This window comes from Eublepharis macularius, chromosome 7 (genome assembly GCF_028583425.1).
Source record: "Eublepharis macularius isolate TG4126 chromosome 7, MPM_Emac_v1.0, whole genome shotgun sequence".
NCBI lineage: Eukaryota > Metazoa > Chordata > Lepidosauria > Squamata > Eublepharidae > Eublepharis > Eublepharis macularius.
The window spans coordinates 76830028-76852292 of NC_072796.1; the positions used below are offsets into that span (position 1 = coordinate 76830028).

Consider the following 22265-nt stretch of genomic DNA (forward strand, 5'->3'; position numbering starts at 1 on the left):
TCCCATCTGAATACTAACAAATACCATGCTAGGGCACATCACACGAAGGTGTAGATCAACAAAGAATATGAAAAGATTGGTTTTGATGGATTTCAAAGCATTACTTCAATACCAGAGAAAGAATAAAATAGGACAGAAGTCCTAACAAGCAGGAAAGCACTATCAAAAGAAGGTAGCTGTTTAAATAGAGAACATTCATAATAATGAAGAAGTATGACATTTAGGCAAAAATGTATGTATGTATTCTGTTTTTTCCACACTTTTAAAAGATTGATGTATCCATGCTTACTGTTTAACAAACCATTATTCCTGAATAAAGTGGATTGTTTGGATCCATTCCAATCTGTTTTCAGGCCTGGTTATGGGACTGAAACAGCCTTGGTATTCCTGGTAGATGACATGTGCCAGGAGATGGATAGAGGGAGTGTGACCCTGTTAATTCTCCTGGACCTCATAGTGGCTTTTTATACCATCATTTTTTATATCCTTCTGGACTGCCTTTTGGAGTTGGAGATTGGGAGGCTGTGTTTTGTAGTGGTTCCAGTTCTACTTTAAGGGTATGTTTCAGAGTATGGTGCTGGGGGGCTGCTGCTCCACTCTTGGCCTCTGGCCTACAGGATACCTCAAGGTTCCATCTTTTCCCTCATACTTTTCATAATCTATGTAAAGCCACTGGGAGAGGTCGTCCGCAGATTTGTGCTGAGTTGCCACCAATATGTGGATGACACTCAGCTCTATCTTGTACTACCAGCAGATAGAAGCTGCGAAAACTGTGAACAAGTTCCTGGAGGCAGTTTTGGAGTAACTGAGGGCTAACAAGCTAAAATTTAATCTTGACAAGACAGAGGTGTTACTGGGGGATGGGGAGGCCTGAGCCATGAAATGAGTTCTCTCTTCTTCTAGATGGGGTTGCACCCCCCTAAAGGAGCAGATTCGTAGCTTGGGGGGTGCTGCTGGTTTCTTGTTGCATAAACAAGTGGCAGCAGTTGCCAGCTGTGCCTTTCAACAGCTTTGTCAAATGAACCAGCTGCAGCCCTTCCTAGGCAGTAAAGATGTTGTCACTGTGGTGCATGCCCTAGCAACATCTTGATTAGATTACTAAAATGGTTTCTACGTCAGGCTACCCTTGAAGATTGTCTAGAAGCTACTGTTTGTACAGAATGCTGTGGCCAGAAAGCTGACTGGAGTGGGTTGGAGGTACCATATCACTCCAGTCTTGTTCCATCTATATTGACTCCCAATTTTCTTCCAGGCCCCATTAAAGGTGTTGGTATTGACCTTTAAAGCCCTATATGGCATACCTTAAGGACTACCTTCTCCCATATGGATCAACCTGTTCACTATGGTCATCTTTGGAGGTCCTGCTTTGGGTGCCCCCATCATCTGAGGCTAGACTGGTGGTAACTCAAGAAGGGGCTTTCATCATGGCACCAAACCTTTAGAACTCCCTCCCCAGGGAATTTCATCTGCCCCATTCTACTGCTGCTTTACACCAGCAAGTTTTGGGGCGCACCCCCAATAACTGTTAATGTTCCTCCTCCCTGTTCTTTGTGTTGTATGAGTTTTTACTGATTTGTTTTATACTTTTAAAAGTGTTGTTTTAAATTTTTAAAATATTTTAATATTTGCTGCCTTGGGGTCCCTATTTGGGTAGAAAGATGGCATACAAACATTTAAAAATAAATAAAATAATCATATTTGACCTCAATTTTTGATATTGGGCAAATGATATTCTGCAGTATTTGGTATTTGACATGCAATGATATTTAACATTTGACAATAGCTGATGCAAAGTAAATTTTACTTTGGCAAATTCTGAACCCATCTCTGGCATCCATCAGTACAGCCAACAAACACAGCTTGCTAGTTTTCATTACCCAAATTGCCTCTTCAGTAAACATTTAAAATGTTATTAGAATGCATAAAGTTTCACCTTGAAATCATCAGGTATAAGAAGTTTTGATGTTCGCAGAAAGTTCAAAATATATCTAAACATTTGGCCATCTCTGTCGATGAAGTAGTGCTGCTTTAGACTGTCCAAAACAATTGGCTCTGTACCATCAAAAAGCCGCCCAATTCTGAAAATGAAAGAGAAGTCAACACCAATATCAACTTGCAGTTTTCTAACAGGAGGGAAGTGTAATGGCTGCTCCTCGTCACTGTCCAGGGTCACCCAAATTCCTCAATTCCACAGTTACAAACCAAATGAAGTTCAGTATTGATAAAATGCAGTAGAAGAAAACAATATTATTATAATGAAGCATACCACAGTGGAAATAGACCTTTTAAAAGGTTCAATGCTGGATAAAAATACCAGGACTGTGGTGAGAACAAAGCAATATGGTATGAGAAGATCATTTCAAGATATATCTCCATTTCAAGAGTTTCTTCAAACATGCTTTTAAGTGCTTCTGGATGAAAGTCTATCCTTTTTAAGTACTCCCATCCATGCAGAGAATGTTAACTTGTTTAGAACATCTTGCAACATAAACCCTCAGGGCTGAGATTTTTGCAGACTTTGCCTCTGAACCAAAGTAATCCAAGTATGGGAGATCTGGTAATAATTTGTGTTCAGTTCTTACACTCTGAATACGTTAAGTTTCAATTCCTGAGGTTGTGCTCCTTCTCTCCCACTCTCACTTCTCCCATGGAGGGAAAAAGATTCAAGAAATAAAAATTGTTCTAAGAATGGAATCATGCTTTAAAATGATAATGCTTCTATCTGAAAGAAAATAGCATAGTAACCATTACAGTTCGTAGACTGGCAATAAACATGCCTTTCTCTTAAAATATAATTTTAACTATTAAAAATTGAATAAACACTCTAAAATCAAACATGATAAAACTATCAGTTAATATAGCTGCAATGGTCTTTTAATATATGCACAATGGTCTTTTACTTTAAATTCAACTAAAACAATTTACATATAAACAGAATGGACAAAAAGTTACTTTTCTATTGAATTTTAAATACTAGTTTAATTATAATACAGGGTTAGACTTATCTTTTGGGCCACTACACTTAACAGAAAGAGAAGAAATAATCATTAATATGAATTTTATTTGTGCATTGTCACATATACTCCCTTCCTCACTCCAAGGATTCCATTCAGTGTCTACAGAATTTTTCTCATTTCAGCTGCAAATAAACCATGATAAAAGGTTAGGCTGAGAATTAATGCCTTGTCCAACCCCCCCACCCCCAGCAAGGTTGCTGAATTAGTAGGGATTTGAAGTCGGTACTGGAGATACTACACAGCAATTAATCTCTTATTTTACTATATTTATTATTCATACTACTTTCTGTATTCATTAAGCTACTGACCTGCTTCAGCTGTTTAACAATGTATTTAATGTTAGTTGAACAACAAAACAAACTGAAGCAGCTCTACTGGGATTGTACCATTAAAACTTCATACAACTAGGCTACGGCGCAGCGAGGTCGGCGGCTCTGAGGAGCTTGTCTCCAAAGGAGAGCTGAAACCCAGTGGTCTGGGGACTTCGGATTCCTGAGTTCTGGGGAGACCCCATGGAGAGGGGTCTCTAATGCAAGAGGCTTAACCGAGGATTCACTCCAGGCATTGGAGTTCGAATTCTGTGAGTTTGCCTCACAGCACAGATCGCTGTGGATGCCATTTTACAGGTAACAAGCTGCGAGTACCGGGACGGACAGATTACAAAGAGTGATCTTCTTATAAACAAGAGAGGTCAGTGAGACACAAGCTGTAAGTTTACGAAATAAAAGAGAGCCGTGCATGACAATAGAAAGGAAATAAAGACTCGGCCCTTCGGAAAGGATTAAAGAGAAGGATGGTGTGGTGGATTCCCACCCCCCCAAAGAAACAGCTTCTGATGGGAGTCTCAAGCATGGGAGAGGCTTGCAAAGAGGAAGAGTAACAACCTGCTTGGAATTACAAAGCTATGGAGGCAAAAGGAAAATTCCTGCTGAGTAAAGAAAATAAAGTTCACTAAGATATAAAGTTCATCAAAGACATAAAGGAAGGGGAAGGGAGCGGAGGACAGTACTTACGGCGTGAAGCGACAGGACAGACTTGGCCGAGAGCTGAAAACGAAAGTGGCTGAGGATAAACTGAGTATACGAGGCAGATTGGAGAAAGAGTTTGGGGAAAGTTTCTCCCCACTTTGGAGTTAAGCAAAGACAGAAACTGCCAACTGGATTAAAAAGGGAAGAAGTGGCTGATGTTCCTCTCACATTCGAAAGAAAAAAGGGTGAAAGAAAGGGGGGGGTCTGAGAGTTTGGGTAATTAAATCTGTTTACCTGTGTCAAACTGTGTTAAACAAGAAAAGAGTTGGCTTATAATTTCTATATAGCGTAAGTGTTTAGACTAAACTGTGTATTTCTCTCCATAAGTTTCCTCCAAATTGGGTGATACTGTGGTGTTATTAATGTTAATATGATATAAATTATTGCTTAGGTGTGATAGGCTTGACAAGGTAATACAACAAGAACATATAAAAATAAGGAGGGTACATTAGCTGTACAGACAAAACTTAAAGGGTTAACAACAATAATATATACCACTAGAATCTTCAAAATGAGTAAAATTACAAAACCAAAACCTTTTTCCAGGGCAATCAAAATCTATAGGGACAATGCTGATACAAGAAGCCTTAAAAGATCTTCAACAAAACTTACAACCGATGTTTGCAGTAAATATAGCACAGGTGCAAAATAGTATTGCACAAGTATCGGAACAAATTAAAGAGCTAAACGGAAAAGTGGATGAATCCCAGGAACAACTGAAAGAAAACAAGCAAGATAAGCCCGATTTGGCATGTTGAATCCCCAAAGTAGATGAAAGAATGGATACAATAAATCAAAAGGTGGAAAAGGTGGAGATTAGACAGAGAACTTTAGAAGAAGTCATAATGAAACAAAATATAACTGGAAATAAAGAGGGAGTACTGAGAGAGATACCGTTTGAGGTGACTGCACCAATATTGAAAAGGGGAAATGGAGAACTTCCAAAAGAAACAGACATTCCCTACAGAGTGAATCCAAACTCTCAAAGGAAGATTAAACTGCCAAGAGGGGTACATGTGAGATTTACAAAGAGAAGGATAAGAGAAATAACATCAAGGGAAATGAGAGATAAAATTGCAAATAGAAAAGGGAATGAGGTGAAGATATTCAAGGAGACACCCTGGAGTACGAAGCAGAAAAGAAGAGACTATTACGTCCTCTCCTCATTATTGGATGATGATGCAATTACTTAAAAAGGAAAAATAGACACGATTGGAAATGAAGGTGGACCCCACTTCACCCCACTCGACAGATGGATTGAATGGAAATATAAAATAAGAATTTAAATATATTTAACTAAGATAGGAACCAAAATAACAAGAAAAGGAAAGAAGTACTAGAACTAAATAAAGTAGGCTTATAGTAACAATAGGTTGATAGTAATGAAAGGTGACTGAATGGTAAAGATGGACTGAAATATACTGCATAAATATGTTAATTATGTAAGATCTGATCGATCAGATGCTAGATTAAGCTGGAATTAAAATGAATAAATATGTATTAACTATGTAAGATTTGATCGGCCATGTACAAGATTAAGCTGGAATTAAAACTGATAAAATATATTGACAGAACTGGATACACTAACAGAATAAATAAAAGGGAAAATAAAATAGACATAACTGGAAATGATGATGGACTATGCTCTATAGATAGATGGAACGAAAATACAAAATAAGAACTTAAATATGATTTAGCAGGACACAAACTGATAGAATGAGAAAGGAAAATGAGTATTAGAACTAAACAAAGTAGACCTACAGCAATAATAGGAGGATAGCAGTGAAAGGAATATATAACTATGATTGTATAGAAGAGATGGACTGAAATGTATGGTATTTACATGCAGGGCCTTTTTTCTGGGAAAAGAGGTGGTGGAACTCGGTGGATTACCGGCACAGGGGGCAACTCTTGGTGGGAGGTAGTGCCCCTGGTACCACATGCGTGTGAACAAAGTGCACGCACGCTCCCAGAACCACACAATGACATCACTTCGGGTCAGCTGGAACAAGGGGGAGTTTTTTAAAGTGTAAGTTGCCCTCAGCAAAAATAGTCACATGGCTGTGGCCCCGCCCCCTGATCTCCAGACAGAGGGGAGTTTAGATTGCACAGAGGGCAATCTAAATGCCCCTGTGTCTGGAGATCAGGGGGCGGGGCCACAGCCATGTGACCATTTTCAAGAGGTGCTGAAACTCCGTTCCACCACGTTCCAGCTGAAAAAAAGCCCTGTTTACATGTATTAAGTATGTAAAATCTTGAGTAATCTGTTATTAGTTTAAGTTGTAATGAAAACTAATAAAAATATATTGGGGGAAAGAACTTCATACAGCTGTTCTTTACATCTTAAACTCCACTTTTTCAGTTCATACCATCACTGCGTAAGCCCTTCGGATGTACAGAGACTGGCTTCGGGCTGTCTGCTGTTCCGTCTCACAGATCCCCAAGGGCATGCCTCAGATACAGGAGTGTGGGGGTAGGTTCACTTCACCTTCAACCCTGGGATTAGCCTTGGATACCTGCTCGCTCGCTCACCTGCTCACCAGCTCGCTCTCTCCCCTCTCCTTATCCCCAGTCTGCATTCAGAGCCCTCTTTTTATCCCTTCCCTCACCCCCAGCACCCCCCAATCCCCACCCCCTAGGCTAATCCTATGGCTAATGGTTGGAACCTAGTCTGTCAAAAGCGGAGCCTAGGCATCGGTCCACCCGTCTCTGGCCTGCTAGTGGTTGCCGGCAAAATACCCAAAGCTTACCCCACCTCGCTGAGAAGCTGCATGGCTTCCCTGGGGGAGGGGTGCTTTGGACCATGGGCCCTTGGCCTGGCTGGCAGGCAACAAGAGGCGGCTTGGCAGCACTCTCCAATCGCATTGGGGCAGCACACCTGAGGCACACTGGCTCTGCCCGCCTGGTACAGGTGCAGGCTGCGTGCCTTGGCAGCAAGGCTGCTGGAGGCCTCAGTGCCACTAGGGCTCGCTGCCTAGACGGTCATGCCCCTGAGTGCTGAGGCAAGACCAGGTTGGGCAGGGACAGCTCGTCCCGGTTGTGGAGTAGTTTCCTCATGTGCTCTTGAGTCAGGGCAGCCAGAGGGTGGCTGGGGCGAGAGACGATATCCCAAGGCTGTTGGATGGGGACACCCCTGGCAGCTGCTGATGCCATCAGTATGTTCCTCTCGGTAGCTGCAGGGGGGGTTCTGTGTCTCCCTGGGGGGCAGTGCCAAGTCTGAGGTGCCGGTGGTGGGCATCCTCAGATGACATTCAGTAACGGGTGGGATTTAAATCTTGTTTTCCACCAATGGCAGGACAGTTCCACCAGGGTTAAAAAGTGGTTTTTCTGCTGATTCACCCCCTACTACTACACATTACCCCAGCATTGTTTTTGGGGTCCCCTGACCCTCAGCATTTTAGGGGTATAATGGAAGGTTGAGAAAGAAATGTGCTGTTCCATGAGCAGCACTTCAGTTTGGATACATTAGTTTAGTGCTTCACAATGTAGAGTCCAGTTTCTCCAGTCTAAGTCCACTGAAATCAACCAAACTTCCTTCAAATTACACACAGGCTGTCAGTCCACGGAACTGACCTCTAAAATTTGGAAGGCAAAAACCATTCAACTCAATAGTATCACAGTTTTGTGGATAACACCAACTTCAATGGATTTGTGGTTCTCTTTGCTGTTAATAGCAACAACAACAGCATTCAATTTATATACCACCCTTCAGGACAACTTAATGCCCTCTCAGAGCGGTTTACGAAGTATGTTACTATTATACCCACAACAAAACACCCTGTGAGGTGGGTGGGGCTGAGAGAGCTCCAGAGAACTGTGACTAGCCCAAGGTCACCCAGCTGGCTTCAAGTGGAGGACTGGGGAATCAAACCCAGCTCTCCAGATTAGAGTCCTGCACTCTTAACCACTACACCAAACTGGCTCTTAAGCGTACAACTCAGCCTGACAAAGCAAGCAAAAGGGAATTATCCACCATTAACTTTGAGTCAAAAGAGGATTCTTACAAATATTTTTCCATATGCAAAAGGCTCTTACTTTTATGTTAGCTTCAGTGACCTGGTGTTATCTACTATTTCTTTCCAATTCTACTCACTATTTTTACTCATCCCTCTCTCAGTGATAGGATCAGGTACCTTAAAGGAAGTGCCGATGCCTCCTTCCTGCATTCTACCTCTTTCTGCACCCCATCCTTCTACTCAGGAAGTCAATGTCTCACATCTTTCTGACTTGGTTTAATATCTGCTTTTAACTTTGAAGTAATGGAACAATGAAACTGATAATTTTTGTCAGACTTACTGTGGCCAAAGGCAGAAAGCAGCTATGCTAGACTCCAAATACAGCCCAAGAGGCAAATGGCTGCTCACAGATTTAACAAGATCAAAGATTTATGTTGGGAAGGCTGTCTTTGAAGATGGCCAATAAATACATGAATAAATAAATAAATGTTAGGAAATATTTCAAAATGAACTTAGTTGCATTTATCTCCTAGAAACCTATCAGCCGCCAAGATTTTCTAAAAATGGACACCTCCCCCTTCAAACCTTGTTCACATATGATCAAATATAATGAATTTATGGAACATGGGAAGAAAGTAGAAACCTTTATACCAATTTTGCTTGCCCCCCCCCAATCCAGAATGAAGAGACATACACAAGGCTTGGGTACTAAAGGGCCACTTTATTAATTAACACAAGATAACTGTAACCAAAGCTACAGCAAGGGCATCACTAGTGGTACAGGTCTGGTCTAAGTGGTCACCTTGGACCTCCTCTTCAACCTGTCCGGGGGAGTCACCCACCGCCTCAGGTGCAAGACATCCATACGCATGGCTGTACCCTAGTCAGGCCAGGTGACCCCCTTAAAACTCCTAGGACCTTGAGGGCAGGACTTGTACAGGTGGTCCCACAGACAGTCTGCCCTCTCAGCTGGCAGTCTTAAAGCATGGCAGTCGATTTCTGACAGACCCCAATTTTACACCAATGGGTGCTCACCAGCCCGCTCAGTCTACCCAATCTAACCTGCCAGTGACCAGTTCAGCTCCACCTTTGCCAATTACCACAACCCAGAAGCAATACAAAGTAGGTGAGAAACACCCATTCCCAAGAGCCAATTTGGGAAAAAGTGAAAAAATTCCTACCTGGCCCTGGCAACCAGCTAATCCTGCATTGCTATAGGCTGCAGTGAGTGAGCCAAGCAAGCTGAGCCGACTGCAAGGCTCCAAGGGGCCGAGCCATCCTATCCAAAGCCTGACTCTGCCTTCCTAGAAGGCCAGGATGCCAGGAAAAACAGGGTTAACATACCTGTAACTTATGTTCATCGAGTTCTTCTGTGCTGACACACATGGGGACTGCGCAGGCGCAGGCCAGCCGCCGGAAAATTCTTCATCGCTTCTATAGCTCCGAAGGGGCCGTTTGTCGCGTGCCTCAGCGACCGTTTCCCGCCCAAACGGTCACATGTCCTTCCAGCGACCAACGGCCCCTTCCCTCAGTTCTCCCTTGCCGCCGCTATCATAGGCATAACCTTTCAAATCACCATTCTCATTATTGTTATCATACCTGATGTTATTCTGCATTGGAATTCACAGCGGGTCAGGAGGGAGGGATGTGTGTCAGCACAGAAGAACTCGATGAACATAAGTTACAGGTATGTTAACCCTGTTTTCATCTTCGTTCTTCTGTGCCTCTACACATGGGAGAGTACCAAGCTTCACACAATAAGGAAGGTGGGGTGAAATCCAACTCAATTTTATTATGTATCATCAGTCCTAGTACAAGAACCAAGAAATAAATAAATCTTGTACGTTCAATAACATTTATCTTGTTCAATAAATATATACATATATACAAATATACACAAATTGTCATTGTCAATTAGTACAATAATACCCTCCAGCATCCTTTCAGGAAAACAGGGAGTGGAGGACAGCTTTGGCTACAGAAACCTCTTGCTCTGCATTGACATCCATAGCATAATGCTTAACAAAAGTGTCAGCAGAGGACCACGTAGCTGCCTTACAGATATTAACCAGAGGCACACCCCTGATGAGCACCGATGAGGCAGCCTGAGAACACGTGGAATGGGCTTTGACCTCCAGTGGGCAAACCACCCCGGCCAGAGCATAGGCCCTACTAATGGCCGACACAATCCACCGCGACAGAGTCTGTGAAGATGCCCTGTGACCCTTGTCCTTGGCCCCAAAACAGACAAACAAGTGAGGACTACTACGGAAGTCCCTTGTCCTATCCAAGTAAAAAGCCAAGGCCCTCCTTAGATCTAAGGTATGAAGGGCCTTCTCCCCTTTGGAAGATGGCTGCGGAAAAAACGCAGGCAGCGTAATTTCCTGCAACAGGTGAAAAGCAGACACTACCTTGGGCAGGAACTTAAGGCATGGCCGCAGGACCACTCTATTACTATGGAATAGAAGGAAAGGTGGGTCAGCCCTAAGCGCTGACAACTCACTAACCCTCCGGGCAGACGTTATAGCCACCAAAAACGCCACCTTGTAGGACAACAAGTCCAAGGGGCATGTGGCTAATGGCTCAAAGGGAGGCAACATCAGCCTCGACAGCACCAGGGATAGGGACCATTGAGGCACAGGAGGGGACACAGGCGGGTAAAGATTAAACATCCCCTTCAGGAACTGACGAGATTTACAGTGTGAGAACACTGTGCTACCGTCTACCCGATCATGAAAAGCGGAAATAGCCGCAATATGGACCTTAAGGGAGGTAACTCTTAACCCTTGGTCCCTCAACTGACATAAGTAGTCAAATATTAGCCCCAGGGGGCTACTGGCAGGCACCACTTCCTTAGCAAGTGCCCAAGCCTCAAACTTACGCCACTTAGCCTCATAGGCCCGTCTAGTGGACGGCTTCCTTGCATTCAGCAAGACTTTTTTCACCTGCTCTGAAAACACTACAGGCGGGGTTGGATCTGCCAGACCGACAGGTGCAGCTTTCTGGGTTCGTGGTGGAACAGGCTCCCGTTCCGCAGGAGATCCTGCCGGGGAGGCAGACTCACATATGTCCGATTGGACATTTGTAAAAGTTTGAGGAACCATACTTGTCTCGGCCAGAAGGGTGCCACCAGAATGCAATCTGCATTGTCGTTTTCTATTTTGCACAGCACCCTTGGTATTAGTGGGAATGGTGGAAACATATAGTGCAACCTGTGGGCCCACGTAAACTGGAAGGCATCCCCAATAGAGAGGGGGTCACTCCCTGCCCTTGAACAAAATATTTGGGCCTTGGTGTTTGCTGAAGTCGTGAACATATCTATGTTCGGTTGGCCCCACATCCGAAAGATCGGCCCAATGTACTCTGCGTTCAATTCCCACTCGTGGTCCAACATGTGCACCCTGCTCAGGGCATCTGCCCGAACATTGTCTGATCCCGCTACGTGTATAGCCCGAAGCATCACACCATTCTGGATCGCCCAGTGCCAAACAAGCGTGGCCTCCCTGCAGAGAATCATAGATGCTGTGCCCCCTTGCTGGTTTAGGTAATACATGGCAGTCGTGTTGTCCGTTTGCACCAACACCTGACGGTTCTGTAGAAGTGCTGTAAAGGACACAAGTGCAAAATGAATAGCTCTTAATTCAAGTACATTAATGTGCAGGTTCCTTTCCCTTTCTGTCCAAACATCTTGTACACATACAGCACCACAGTAAGCACCCCATCCTCTTAGGGACGCATCAGTGGTCACTGTAACCTCAGGATGCTGGTAACCAAATAGGGTCCCTCTAAATAAGTTGTCATCAGACAGCCACCAGTCAAGGGAGGATAGAATAACCCTAGGTATGGACAGCTTGAGAGACAGAGGGTGGCGCATAGCATCATACCTCCGCACGAACCAATTCTGAAGTGGGCGCATACGCAGTCTAGCAAAGGGGACCACAGAGGTGGCTGCTGCCATATGACCCAATAAACATTGGATGGTGCGGACGGATTGGAACCGGTTCCTTTTAAACATGGATACCAGACCCTTCAGGGACTTAGCCCTCTCAAGGGAGAACAGTGCTTTACCCTCTACAGAGTCTAAAATTGCACCAATATAGGAGACCTTACGGCTGAGCACCAGTTTTGATTTACCAAAATTTATTAGCAGGCCCAAACGTTTGCAAGTGCTCAGTACTAATTCCACATCTTGCAAAAGCTTAGCCTCCGAATCAGCCACGATGAGCCAATCATCGAGGTAGGGAAAAATGGTACAGCCCTCTTCCCTAAGAAAGGACACCACAGGGGCCACACACTTGGTAAACACTCGTGGCGCCGTGGACAGGCCGAAGGGAAGCACCTTATAACGGAACACCCTTCGCTTGTAAACGAAGCTCAGGTATTTCCTGTGCTCCTCCCGTATTCCCACATGGAAATAAGCGTCCTTCAAATCAAGGACAGCAAACCAATCCCCTTTCTTTAACAAGGAGATTACAACAGACAGTGTGACCATTTTGAACTTAGTCACCCTTAGAAAGGCATTAAGGCCTCTTAAATCTAGAACGGGGCATAAATCCCCATCCTTTTTGGGGACCAAGAAGAACCGAGAAAAGAAGCCCTTCTCCGATTCGTCATAAGCCATCTCTTCTATAGCACCCTTGGCCAGGAGCGATACTATTTCTGCATCCAGTTCTGCCATGGTATTATTTACAGCCGTTAGGGGTGAGCTACAGCTAGGCAATTCCAAGAATTCCAGTTAAGACCCATGAGTCAGATGTTATTGACTCCCAGTCAAAGAGGAAAGGCTTCAGCCTATCAGAAAAGTTCAAGGATGAGGCTGGATCATCCCGTCAGTACTGCCTCCCAAGTCCCTGCTGATCTTTCTGCTGGGCCGGGGGCTGTGACGTGCGAGCCTTGAAGGGTTTACGCCTCCTGGGCTGCTGAGCAGGAGCGAAGTGGCGCTGAGAGGAGGCAGGGTACTGCTGGTAATAGGCCCGCTGCTGGTATCTGCCTTGATATTGGTACGGATTGTACCTTGCAGTATACCGTGGCCTGGATGCAGACCTGTCTGACGAGGTCAATCCCAACGACCAGGCCGTCTGCCTGTCTTCCTTCTTTTTCTTGAGCGCCTCATCGGTCGTTGTAGAGAACAAAGAATCCCCTTCAAAGGGCAGGCCCTCGATCCTTGTCCTCACTTCCTGTGGGAAAGCCGTCGACCGGAGCTAAGAATGACGCCTGAGGACCACAGCTGAAGCCATTCCACGTGCATCAGTGTCGGCAGCATGGCTCCCAGCATTCATCTGCTGCTTGGAGAGACGGATGGCTTCTGTCTGCAGCAGGGACACCACCGCCTTCTTGTCAGCAGGCAAATCACCAACGTAGGATGCCAGCTTCTCCCAGAGGTATAATTGATAGCCAGCCATGATGGTCTGGTAGTTGGCTATCGGGAGGCCCAACGAGGAGATGGAATATTGTCGCCTGCCCAGGGCATCGATCTTCCTGCCCTCTTTGTCCGGGGGTACAGAAGAGGGACCCGACCGACGAGGCTGGATCTCTTCAGCAATCAATGAGGAGGGTGGAGGGTGCTTGACCAACGATTGCCAGGTGCCCTGCTTGATCTTGTACATCTGTTCGATACGTTTAGATGTAGCTGGCTGATCCAAGGGCACCTTCCACACCTTCTCCACAATCTCTTCCACACCCTCCAGCATGGGGAAGCCCACCGTAGCAGGGTTGTCTCCGTAGATCCGGCGCAGGAGCTTGTCTTTAGTCTGCGGTGTGGCCGAGGAAATATCCATCTCCAACGCCTTCGCCATGCGTGCCATCTGGTCTGCATAGATCCGAAGGTCCTCATAAGGGGAGCTGGTACTGGGCGCCACATTGTCGTCTGGGGATGGCTCCGACCACGACTCAGATCTGTAATCACAGATGTCCTCAGCTTCCTCCTCATCAGACGCAGGCACCGACTCCTCTCCATGGAAGGGTGGAGGCAGCCAACTCTGTCTCGAGGTGGATGGTCTCAGCTCCGAGTACTCACAACCGGCAGGGGCCCCTTTCCACTGGCAATGGTAGGCCGGAGGGATGTATGAGGTTTGTCGGTGCCGAGACTCCAGGGAGTGCCTGGAACCGACGCTCCCCGCCTCCGAACGGCGCCGGCTCTGAACGGAGGACGTCAGAGATATAGGAATCGCTGGCCCTGGCAAAGGTCGGCTCCGACGGCGGACCGACGGGCTCGGATCCGTGATGGGGGAACGATCGCTGGAGACTACAATGAAGGCCCCCGGATCCGGCACCTCCTCTGGAGCTGGTCTGACCGGCGAGTTCAGGTGGGGGGAAGGCATGCGTGGAACCACCACCAACACCTCCTCCATAGAAGCCCGACGTGGGGAACGAGAGTGCCAATGCTTGGCCTTCTTCGGCTTTTTGGAAGGAGGCGCCGAAGAGGCCCTCGGAACCGAAGCCCTCTCGGCGGCTGGCCTCTTGCTGGACTCCGGCCTTGGACCCAACACCTTCCTGGGGGTCGACTTCCTGGCGGCGAGCTGGGGCCTCGGCGCCGTAACCGTTGTCGGTTCCACCGATGGCCTTGGATCCACTCTCTTTGGCTCCGATCCCGAATCCTTCCTCTGATCCGAGCGCGCCAACGCCGCGTCTTGGGTCGATTTAACCAGCCCCTGCGCTGGAGAGGCCGCTCTCGACGCCGCAGCACTCGTTGGCCGAGATTTCGACGCCGACTTCGTGGATGCCACTGAGCCCGCTCAGGAATGCCTTTCAGCAGAGGGGCTAGGGCCAGCCTTGGGGGAGGGCAAAGGAGTACCCTCAGACATCACCTTCTGCCACAACGAGGAGTTCAAGCGCGCCTGATGCTCCTGCCGGGCCTTGTGAGTAAACTTTTGGCAGACCTTGCAAGCCGGAACGTTGTGGGTCTCCCCCAGGCAAAACAGACACAGATCATGGCCATCGGTTTGGGCCATTTTTGTGTAGCACTGAACGCAGTGCTTAAATAAGGCCTTAGAAGCCATAATAGGGTCAGGCAAAAAGGCGTCGTCAAAACAGTCCGAGGTTATATTTACCAAGTCCAGTCAAGATCCAAATCAGTCAGAAGAAGAATAGTCAAGTCCGAAGTCCGAAGTCAATACCAAATAATCAATCAATCAATCACTAACAAGCACAGAGCTGCGAAGCAGACGTTCACTTCAAGCGGCGGCAAGAAGAGAACTGAGGGAAGGGGCCGTTGGTCGCTGGAAGGACATGTGACCGTTTGGGCGGGAAACGGTCGCTGAGGCGCGCGACAAACGGCCCCTTCGGAGCTATAGAAGCGATGAAGAATTTTTCAGCGGCTGGCCTGCGCTTGCGCAGTCCCCATGTGTGGAGGCACAGAAGAACGAAGATGAAGAAAATTTTGCCTCTCCCTCTGATCAGGAGGGGGCAAAGCCCAGCCCCCAGCCTAAGCGTGCTCTGCGCATGGGTGGGAATGCCAAATTGTACTCTAAGATCATTTGTATATGAAATTTCCATGCAAACATGTAGCAGGGCCTGACTTAGATGAATCTGTTTCCCACAAAGGACAAAACAGCCCTTCCCCCCATACCAACTTTTACTGACAGAAACCAAGGCTTTAACTGGCAACAGCGTTGTAGTTGCCTAGCAATGGCCACAGAGGGGATTTGTGTTTTAAAGCTACAAGTGCTGCGTCTATTATTTGGGGGGGGGGGTTAAACCCCAAGGAGGTTTTTTTTGTTAGTTTTAGATTTCAGACTTTTCTGCAATCATAGAATCATAGAGTTGGAAGGGGCCATACAGACCATCTAGTCCAACCCCCTGCCCAGTGCAGGATCAGCCTAAGGCATCTCTGACAAGTATTCATCCAGCATCTTCTTGAAAACTGCCAGTGAGGGGGAGCTCACCACCTCCCTAGGCAACTGATTCCACTTTTGAACTACTTGACCGTGAAAAAGTTTTTCCTAATATCCAGCTGGTACCTTTGTGCATGTAATTTAAGCCCATTGCTTCGGGTCCTACTCTTTGCTGCCAACTGGAACAGCTGCTCCTTGCCCTCCTCCAAATGACAGCCTTTCAAATATTTAAAGAGAGCAATCATGTCCCCCCTCAACCTCCTCTTCTCCAAACTAAACATTCCCAAGCCCCTCAGCCTTTCCTCATAGGGCTCAGTCTCCAGACCCCTGATCATCCTTGTCGCTCTCCTCTGCACCCTCTCGATCTTGTCCACATCCTTTTTGAAGTGAGGCCTCTAGAACTGCACACAGTACTCCAGGTGCGGCCTGACCAAGGAAGTATAGAGAGGGGCTATGACCTCCTACGATTTCGACGCTATGGCCCTTTTGATACAACCCAAGATTGAATTAGCCTTTTTTGCCACCGCATCACACTGACTGCTCATATTTAGTTTACAGTCCACTCTTACCCCAAGATCCCTTTCACATATACTACTGCCCAGAAGCGTATCCCCTATCCAGTATTTGTGCTTCCCATTTTTGTGGCCCAGATGTAATACTGTGCACTTGTCTTTGTTGAATTGCATCCTATTTACAGCTGCCCACTTCTCCAGAGTATTTAGGTCTCGTTGAAATTTAATTCTATCTTCTTGGGTGTTTGCTACTCCTCTCAATTTACTTCATGGGATAAAATCATTCGAGAACAGAAGCTTCTAAGAGAAAAGTAGCAGTAGCAGACTATAATTGATTTACACGTGGCTTCTATGTAAAAAAGAGAAAAGTAGCAATAGCAGACTATAATTGTGTGTCCAGTCCGAATTCTTTCATGCCCAGGATGAAGTGAGTTTTTACTCACGAAACGGGTTAATGGTACTTGCCTGCACATCCTCGTCGGCGTTTTTTGAATAATTTAAATTATTGGACTGTGAATGATACAACACCTCTCTATGACTCTCCACCTTCGGCTTTCCATCAAAATAAGACACTTGGCACTTTAAATGACTGTAATGAACTGTACGGACGACAAAGACTTTTCAATGATAGGTGTACTGAATATGACCATATTGTGTATTTTTGTATTGTGAATTTATTAACTGTACAATTGCACTACTGCACTTTTGCACTTTCATATGATATACAGAATATACAACTATTGTGAATTGGTTCCCTGGTGTTGTTGTTTTTTCCCTTCTCCAATCTCGTGGCACATCCCCTGTCTTCCAGGAGGCCTTGAAGATGATGGACAGGGGTTCTGTAAGTTCTCTAGAAAGTTCTTTCAGCACTCTTGGGTGCACCCCATCCGGCCCAGGGGATTTGTATTCATCCAGTGCAGCCAGATGCCTCTCCACAACCTCTCTGTCAATGTCAATTAGCCACTCAGGTGTCCTGCCACATTTTCTACTATCTCTAGATGTGCCTGAGTTCTTCAGGGAGAAAACAGAGGCAAAAAAGTCATTAAGCCTGTCTGCTTTTTCTCTGTCCTGCGTCAGAGTTTCTCCATCTATTCCCAACAGCAGCCCAATTGCCTCTTTTACCTTGTGTGTGTACCTTCTCACATATCTGTAGAAGATTTTCTTATTGTAGCAAGCCCTCCTGGCCAGACCCAGCTCGTACTGAGCTTTGGCCTCTCTGATGGCTGATCTGCAGTACCTAGTAACTCTCATATACTCCTCTTTAGAGGTCTGTCCTTCTCTCTATTTCCTGAACATTTCCTTTTTCTCCTTTAGCTTATTCTGGAGCTCTCTGTACATCCACATCGGTTTCTCGGAGCCCTTACCATGTTTCTGTCTTGCTGGGATAGTGAGGGCTTGAGCTTGCAAAAGCTCGTGTTTGAGAAGGGCCCACCCTTCATTCGCTCCTTTCCCTTCCAGCACACTCCCCCACGGAATGACTCTCATCAAGCCTCTGAGTTCATCGAAGTTGGCTGAAGCTTTTCTAGGCTTCTAGAAATATATGTCTTGTCTGTTCATGGCTTGTCTCCAGATGTAAGTATCCACACATCTGGCCACATTGACAATTAGATATACTGACATGTGGGAGACCCACAAGGACATCGAGGGAGGATCTCTTTCCCTTCCCTGAATGACCCTGTATCCTCACTTTCCCCCGCTTCCATTTCTCCTTCCCACCCACCAGCCCAGCATACCTTTATCCCCCCCCCCATCTTCTTCTCTAACCCCTGGAAGCATCTTCCTCTGAAAATTTTGACCTAGTTGCACAGTGTTGGCTGCCAGGCCAGGCCCAATTGTACAGCGAGGAACACTGTAAGGACGCTTCACTTTTCCATGTATCCCTTTCCCAACACTATTTTTTTCTTTTTATTCTCCTGGCAGCCCCCATATCATCACCTTTCCCTGCTTCCTTCTCTCCTTCCACTCACCATCCTACCTTTTATTTGCTCCCCACCATCTTCAGCTATATTTACTAGATTTATACCTTGCCCTTTCTCCACAATGTGGACCTAAAGCAGCTTACATAATTCTCTTTCACTTTATCTTAGCAACCCTGTTAGCTGGTAGGTTAGGCTGAGAGCATGTGATGGGCCCAAGATTATCCAGCAAGATTCCACAGCAGAGTGGGGATTTGAACCTGGGTCTCCCAGATCTTACTCTGTGATTGTAACCACTGTATATGGGGTGGCTGCTGTGGAAGAATAGCCAGACTTCGGTGAGTCACGCTAGTTGGATGGTATCAAGTTGGTGGTTGCTGTTGGATTTGGCCCTAGAGTTCCTAGTATGGCAGGCAAACTCCCGGCAGTTTGCACCTCTGCCCAAAGATCACTGGAAATCGACAGGAGGTGGCAAACAGGCCAGCTGGGTGCTGCAATATCATTTCCTGAAGAGACGTCATCATGCTGGCCATGGGAGTGTTCCTGTGCTGTTCCTCAAACAGGCTGAATTTTAAAAAATATCCCCCGCACAAAGCATAGCAGCACTCCCACAGTCATCATGTGCCAATGAGAAGCACATGCATGTGAAAAAGAAGAAACCTAGTAAGTACAGCCCCCCCCCCCCGCCAGAGATGGGCACGAACTGGAAAAAAAATGAACCGTGTGGTTCAAGGTTCATCACATTTCACAAACCACGAACTTTCACAAACCTGCCCTGGTTCACGAACTGGTTCGTTTGGTTTGTGAAAATGTCACATCCAGGTCAGCAAATCGTCACTTCTGCGCCAGCAGAAGGCCACTTCCAGGCCAGCAGAAGGTCTGCAGGTAGTCCATCCCGTTGCCTAGGAAACTGATTGGTGCCAGTCTGTCTGCAGTGATGAACCAAAAATCGAACCAAATGAACCAGCCTGAAGTTTGTGGTGGTTCGTCAGAAATGGGCTCTGATGAACAGCTGGTTCACAAACCATGAACCGGCCCAGTTCATCACGAACTTTGGTTCGTATTTTGGTTCATGCCCATTTCTACCCCCCACCCACCCCCAGTTACCAAGAAGACTTGGCAACCCTACTTGGCCGCAATGAGTTGTCTCTCAAAAGCCAGAACAGTCCTGGAAAGGGCTTTGCCCCTCCCCTGCTTTTTCTTGACAGAAATCAAGGCTTCAACTGGCAATAAAGGGCCACAGAGGGTATCGTTTTTTTAAAACTACAGGTACTGCTACTATTTTTGCTGATCTTAACCCCTATGTATTTTTTTATATATTTCAGCTTTTTCTGCAAACCTGGGGCTTTTCTCAGGATTGTAAAAAGATCTGTCTTGTCTGCTCATAGCTCCTGTCTCTGGGTTTAAGTATTCACAGATTTGGTCATGTTGAGAATTGGACATATTGATAAATAAAGTGGGAACAATCTCTGACTTCGCATGAACAACTCATTTCCCTAACACAAAGTTTTAAATAATTTTTTAATACAGACTGCCCTTTTTAAGGGGGATTCACTCAAACTATAGCTAATAAATTCAAAAGCAGAAACCTAACAAAGAAACCTCACTATCTCTATCCAACATATATTGACAGCAAAAAAGAAATATATTTCATCTCCTTCCTGCAATTTCCCCCCCACACCCAATCTGGGTTTAATTTATAAAGGAAAGATACACACGGAAATCTGGAAAATTACACCAATTATGCCTGACTTCTACGACTATGCAACATACACTCGTAACACAAAATACTTGATTGAATCCAAAGGCCAATTTCTACCAGCAGAAGGGGGAAACATTCATTTCCCAATCAGATTTCTGGAGAGGGTTAACACTGTTTTAAACAATATAGTTTTTGCCCGTTCTTCCCTTCCATTACAACTCCTGCTGTTCTAGAGAGTCCCCTTTCTTCCAAGAGAGCATTTCAGGGAATTCCACAGCTTACGACATGAACAGAGATGCAGGAAATTTCCCTTTGATTTGTAGAAGTGCCTTCCACCAGGAGAAAACAAATTTTGGATTCACCGCTTGCATTTCTTCCTTTTTAAAGTATATTAAACCTAATGACATTAGTAGCAAGAACAGAAAGCAAGCCTAACTTTTTTTTCTCTTAACATATTCTTGCTGTTATCAGCTTATCCCAATCATCACGGTACTCTGTAACAGTAATTACTAGGGAGGGGAGAAAGTGGGTTATCTGATTTTCATCTTGTTTCTTCTGCAATGTATCATCAAGATGATGGTGTTTTTGATGAAGTGTCTTATACAGGGGCCTGAAGAGAATGGATTCAATGGATATACTTAAAAGATCATTTGTCAATTTTGTATTGACTATTTGCGCTGCTTCAAGACAGGAAGAAATTTCATTTTTTTAATATAGGCTGCAAAGCCCTGAGGCTTTCTTTTAAACAGTTTAAAAAGAAATCAATTTTCAGATGTGTAAAAGGCGCCCAGAAGAGTCTTAAAGAACTTGAGTAGGGAGTTCTGGGCTTTATTCAATTTGAATCTCAACAAGGCCAGGCAAGTTTAGAACCTACTTTTTAGCACAGAGACTCTGTGGACTGGAAATGTTTGCTACTACTGTTTAGAATTTGCGGTTACGGCTCCTTGAGTAAAGCCATAAATTAATGTCTGTGTATTTGAGACCTAATATATAGTTGCACAAGAGTACAAATTAATTGTTACCACTAATCAGGATAAAAGGAAAGGTTGTTACTACGCAAACCAGATTTGATGCTTATGTATAAGAGAGGAAACTATTACCTGGTGACCATGTTATATAATCTACTGCACTATAACAATTCTGTTCAGGTTATTCCATAGAGAAGTGAAAAGCACTTGAGAAGATAAAATGCCTTTTAAAAATTAAATTCTCCTGTAACAGTAAAGCTAGATGCATGCTATGATAATGTGCAAAAAGCAGAGTAGCTTCTGTTCCTGAGATGGAACTGTGACAAAAAATTCTACTTATTATCAATTACTTCAGGCAAATTCTAACAGGCAGAACACAAAGCAATCCAGTATGCCATCTCTCTAAAGCACTGAAACTCTCAACAATCATGGAGGATGCCAAGCAACAGATAAGAACATTCTACAGAACATGGATCTAGAATAGGGATTTCCCAAAGATCATCTTGTACAAGATGTGCACCAAAGCAAAACATTCAGAAAATATAGCTGCTTGCCATAGAAGCGTACTAAATGTTTGCAATTGCTGTAGCAATTATAATAATAATAATATGTTTATTGCTTTTCCGGCCGAAGTCATAAGCCATACAAACACCAACAAAATATAAACTGTACACTTGAACATACCCAATTCTGTAGCAATTATAATTACCATACAACTTCTACAGCAGGGATTGGCAAATCCCAGGCTCTAGGGTGCCATGGCATCTAGAAATTTCACTTGGGCACCTTGTGGCTTGTAAAGCCAAGGAAAATTTGTCAAGGCTTACTCTACAGTATGTAGCTATTTTTCCAGAGATAGCTCTCTGCCCTGCCTTCCCAAATCCACCTGACATAATCAGGGCCGGATCGAGAGGGGGCGGGGGGGTAGCCTGCCCCCGGCGCCGCCAAAGAGGGGGCGCCGGGCGCGGCTGCGAGCTGCCAGGGAGGCTGAGCGCAGGGTTGGGAGACCCTCACCAGCCCCGCCGATGGGGCGGCTGGCTGGCTTGCCATCTCCCAGGGCTGGGAGGTCCTGCGCGGCAAGCCAGCCAGCCGCCCCAGCGCACGCCTGCACCACTGCCAGTTCCATGGCTCACCGGGCGCTGGAGCAGCCGGCTTGCCGTGCATGGCTCCCGCCCTGCGTGATGATGTCACAAAAGTGACATCATCACGCAGCACCCAGAGCGCGCGCGCACTCTGCGCGCCCAGAGCGCCCAGGCAAGGTTTGCCCCGGGTGTCCGCGCGCCTGGATCCGGCGCTGGACATAATAGCAGTATTATGTCAAGCATCTTTCCTCA

General features: G+C 45.7%; 1 protein-coding gene across 1 annotated transcript in view; it reads right to left on the minus strand.

Annotated features, from left to right (window-relative positions):
- KCTD1 (potassium channel tetramerization domain containing 1) overlaps positions 1 to 22265 on the minus strand; it is an 80506-nt gene that overhangs the window by 18424 nt on the left and 39817 nt on the right. The window contains exon 4 of the mRNA XM_054984859.1: positions 1934 to 2078. Coding sequence (XP_054840834.1) covers positions 1934 to 2078 — 145 coding nt within the window. The remainder of the gene's footprint in view (positions 1 to 1933; positions 2079 to 22265) is intronic.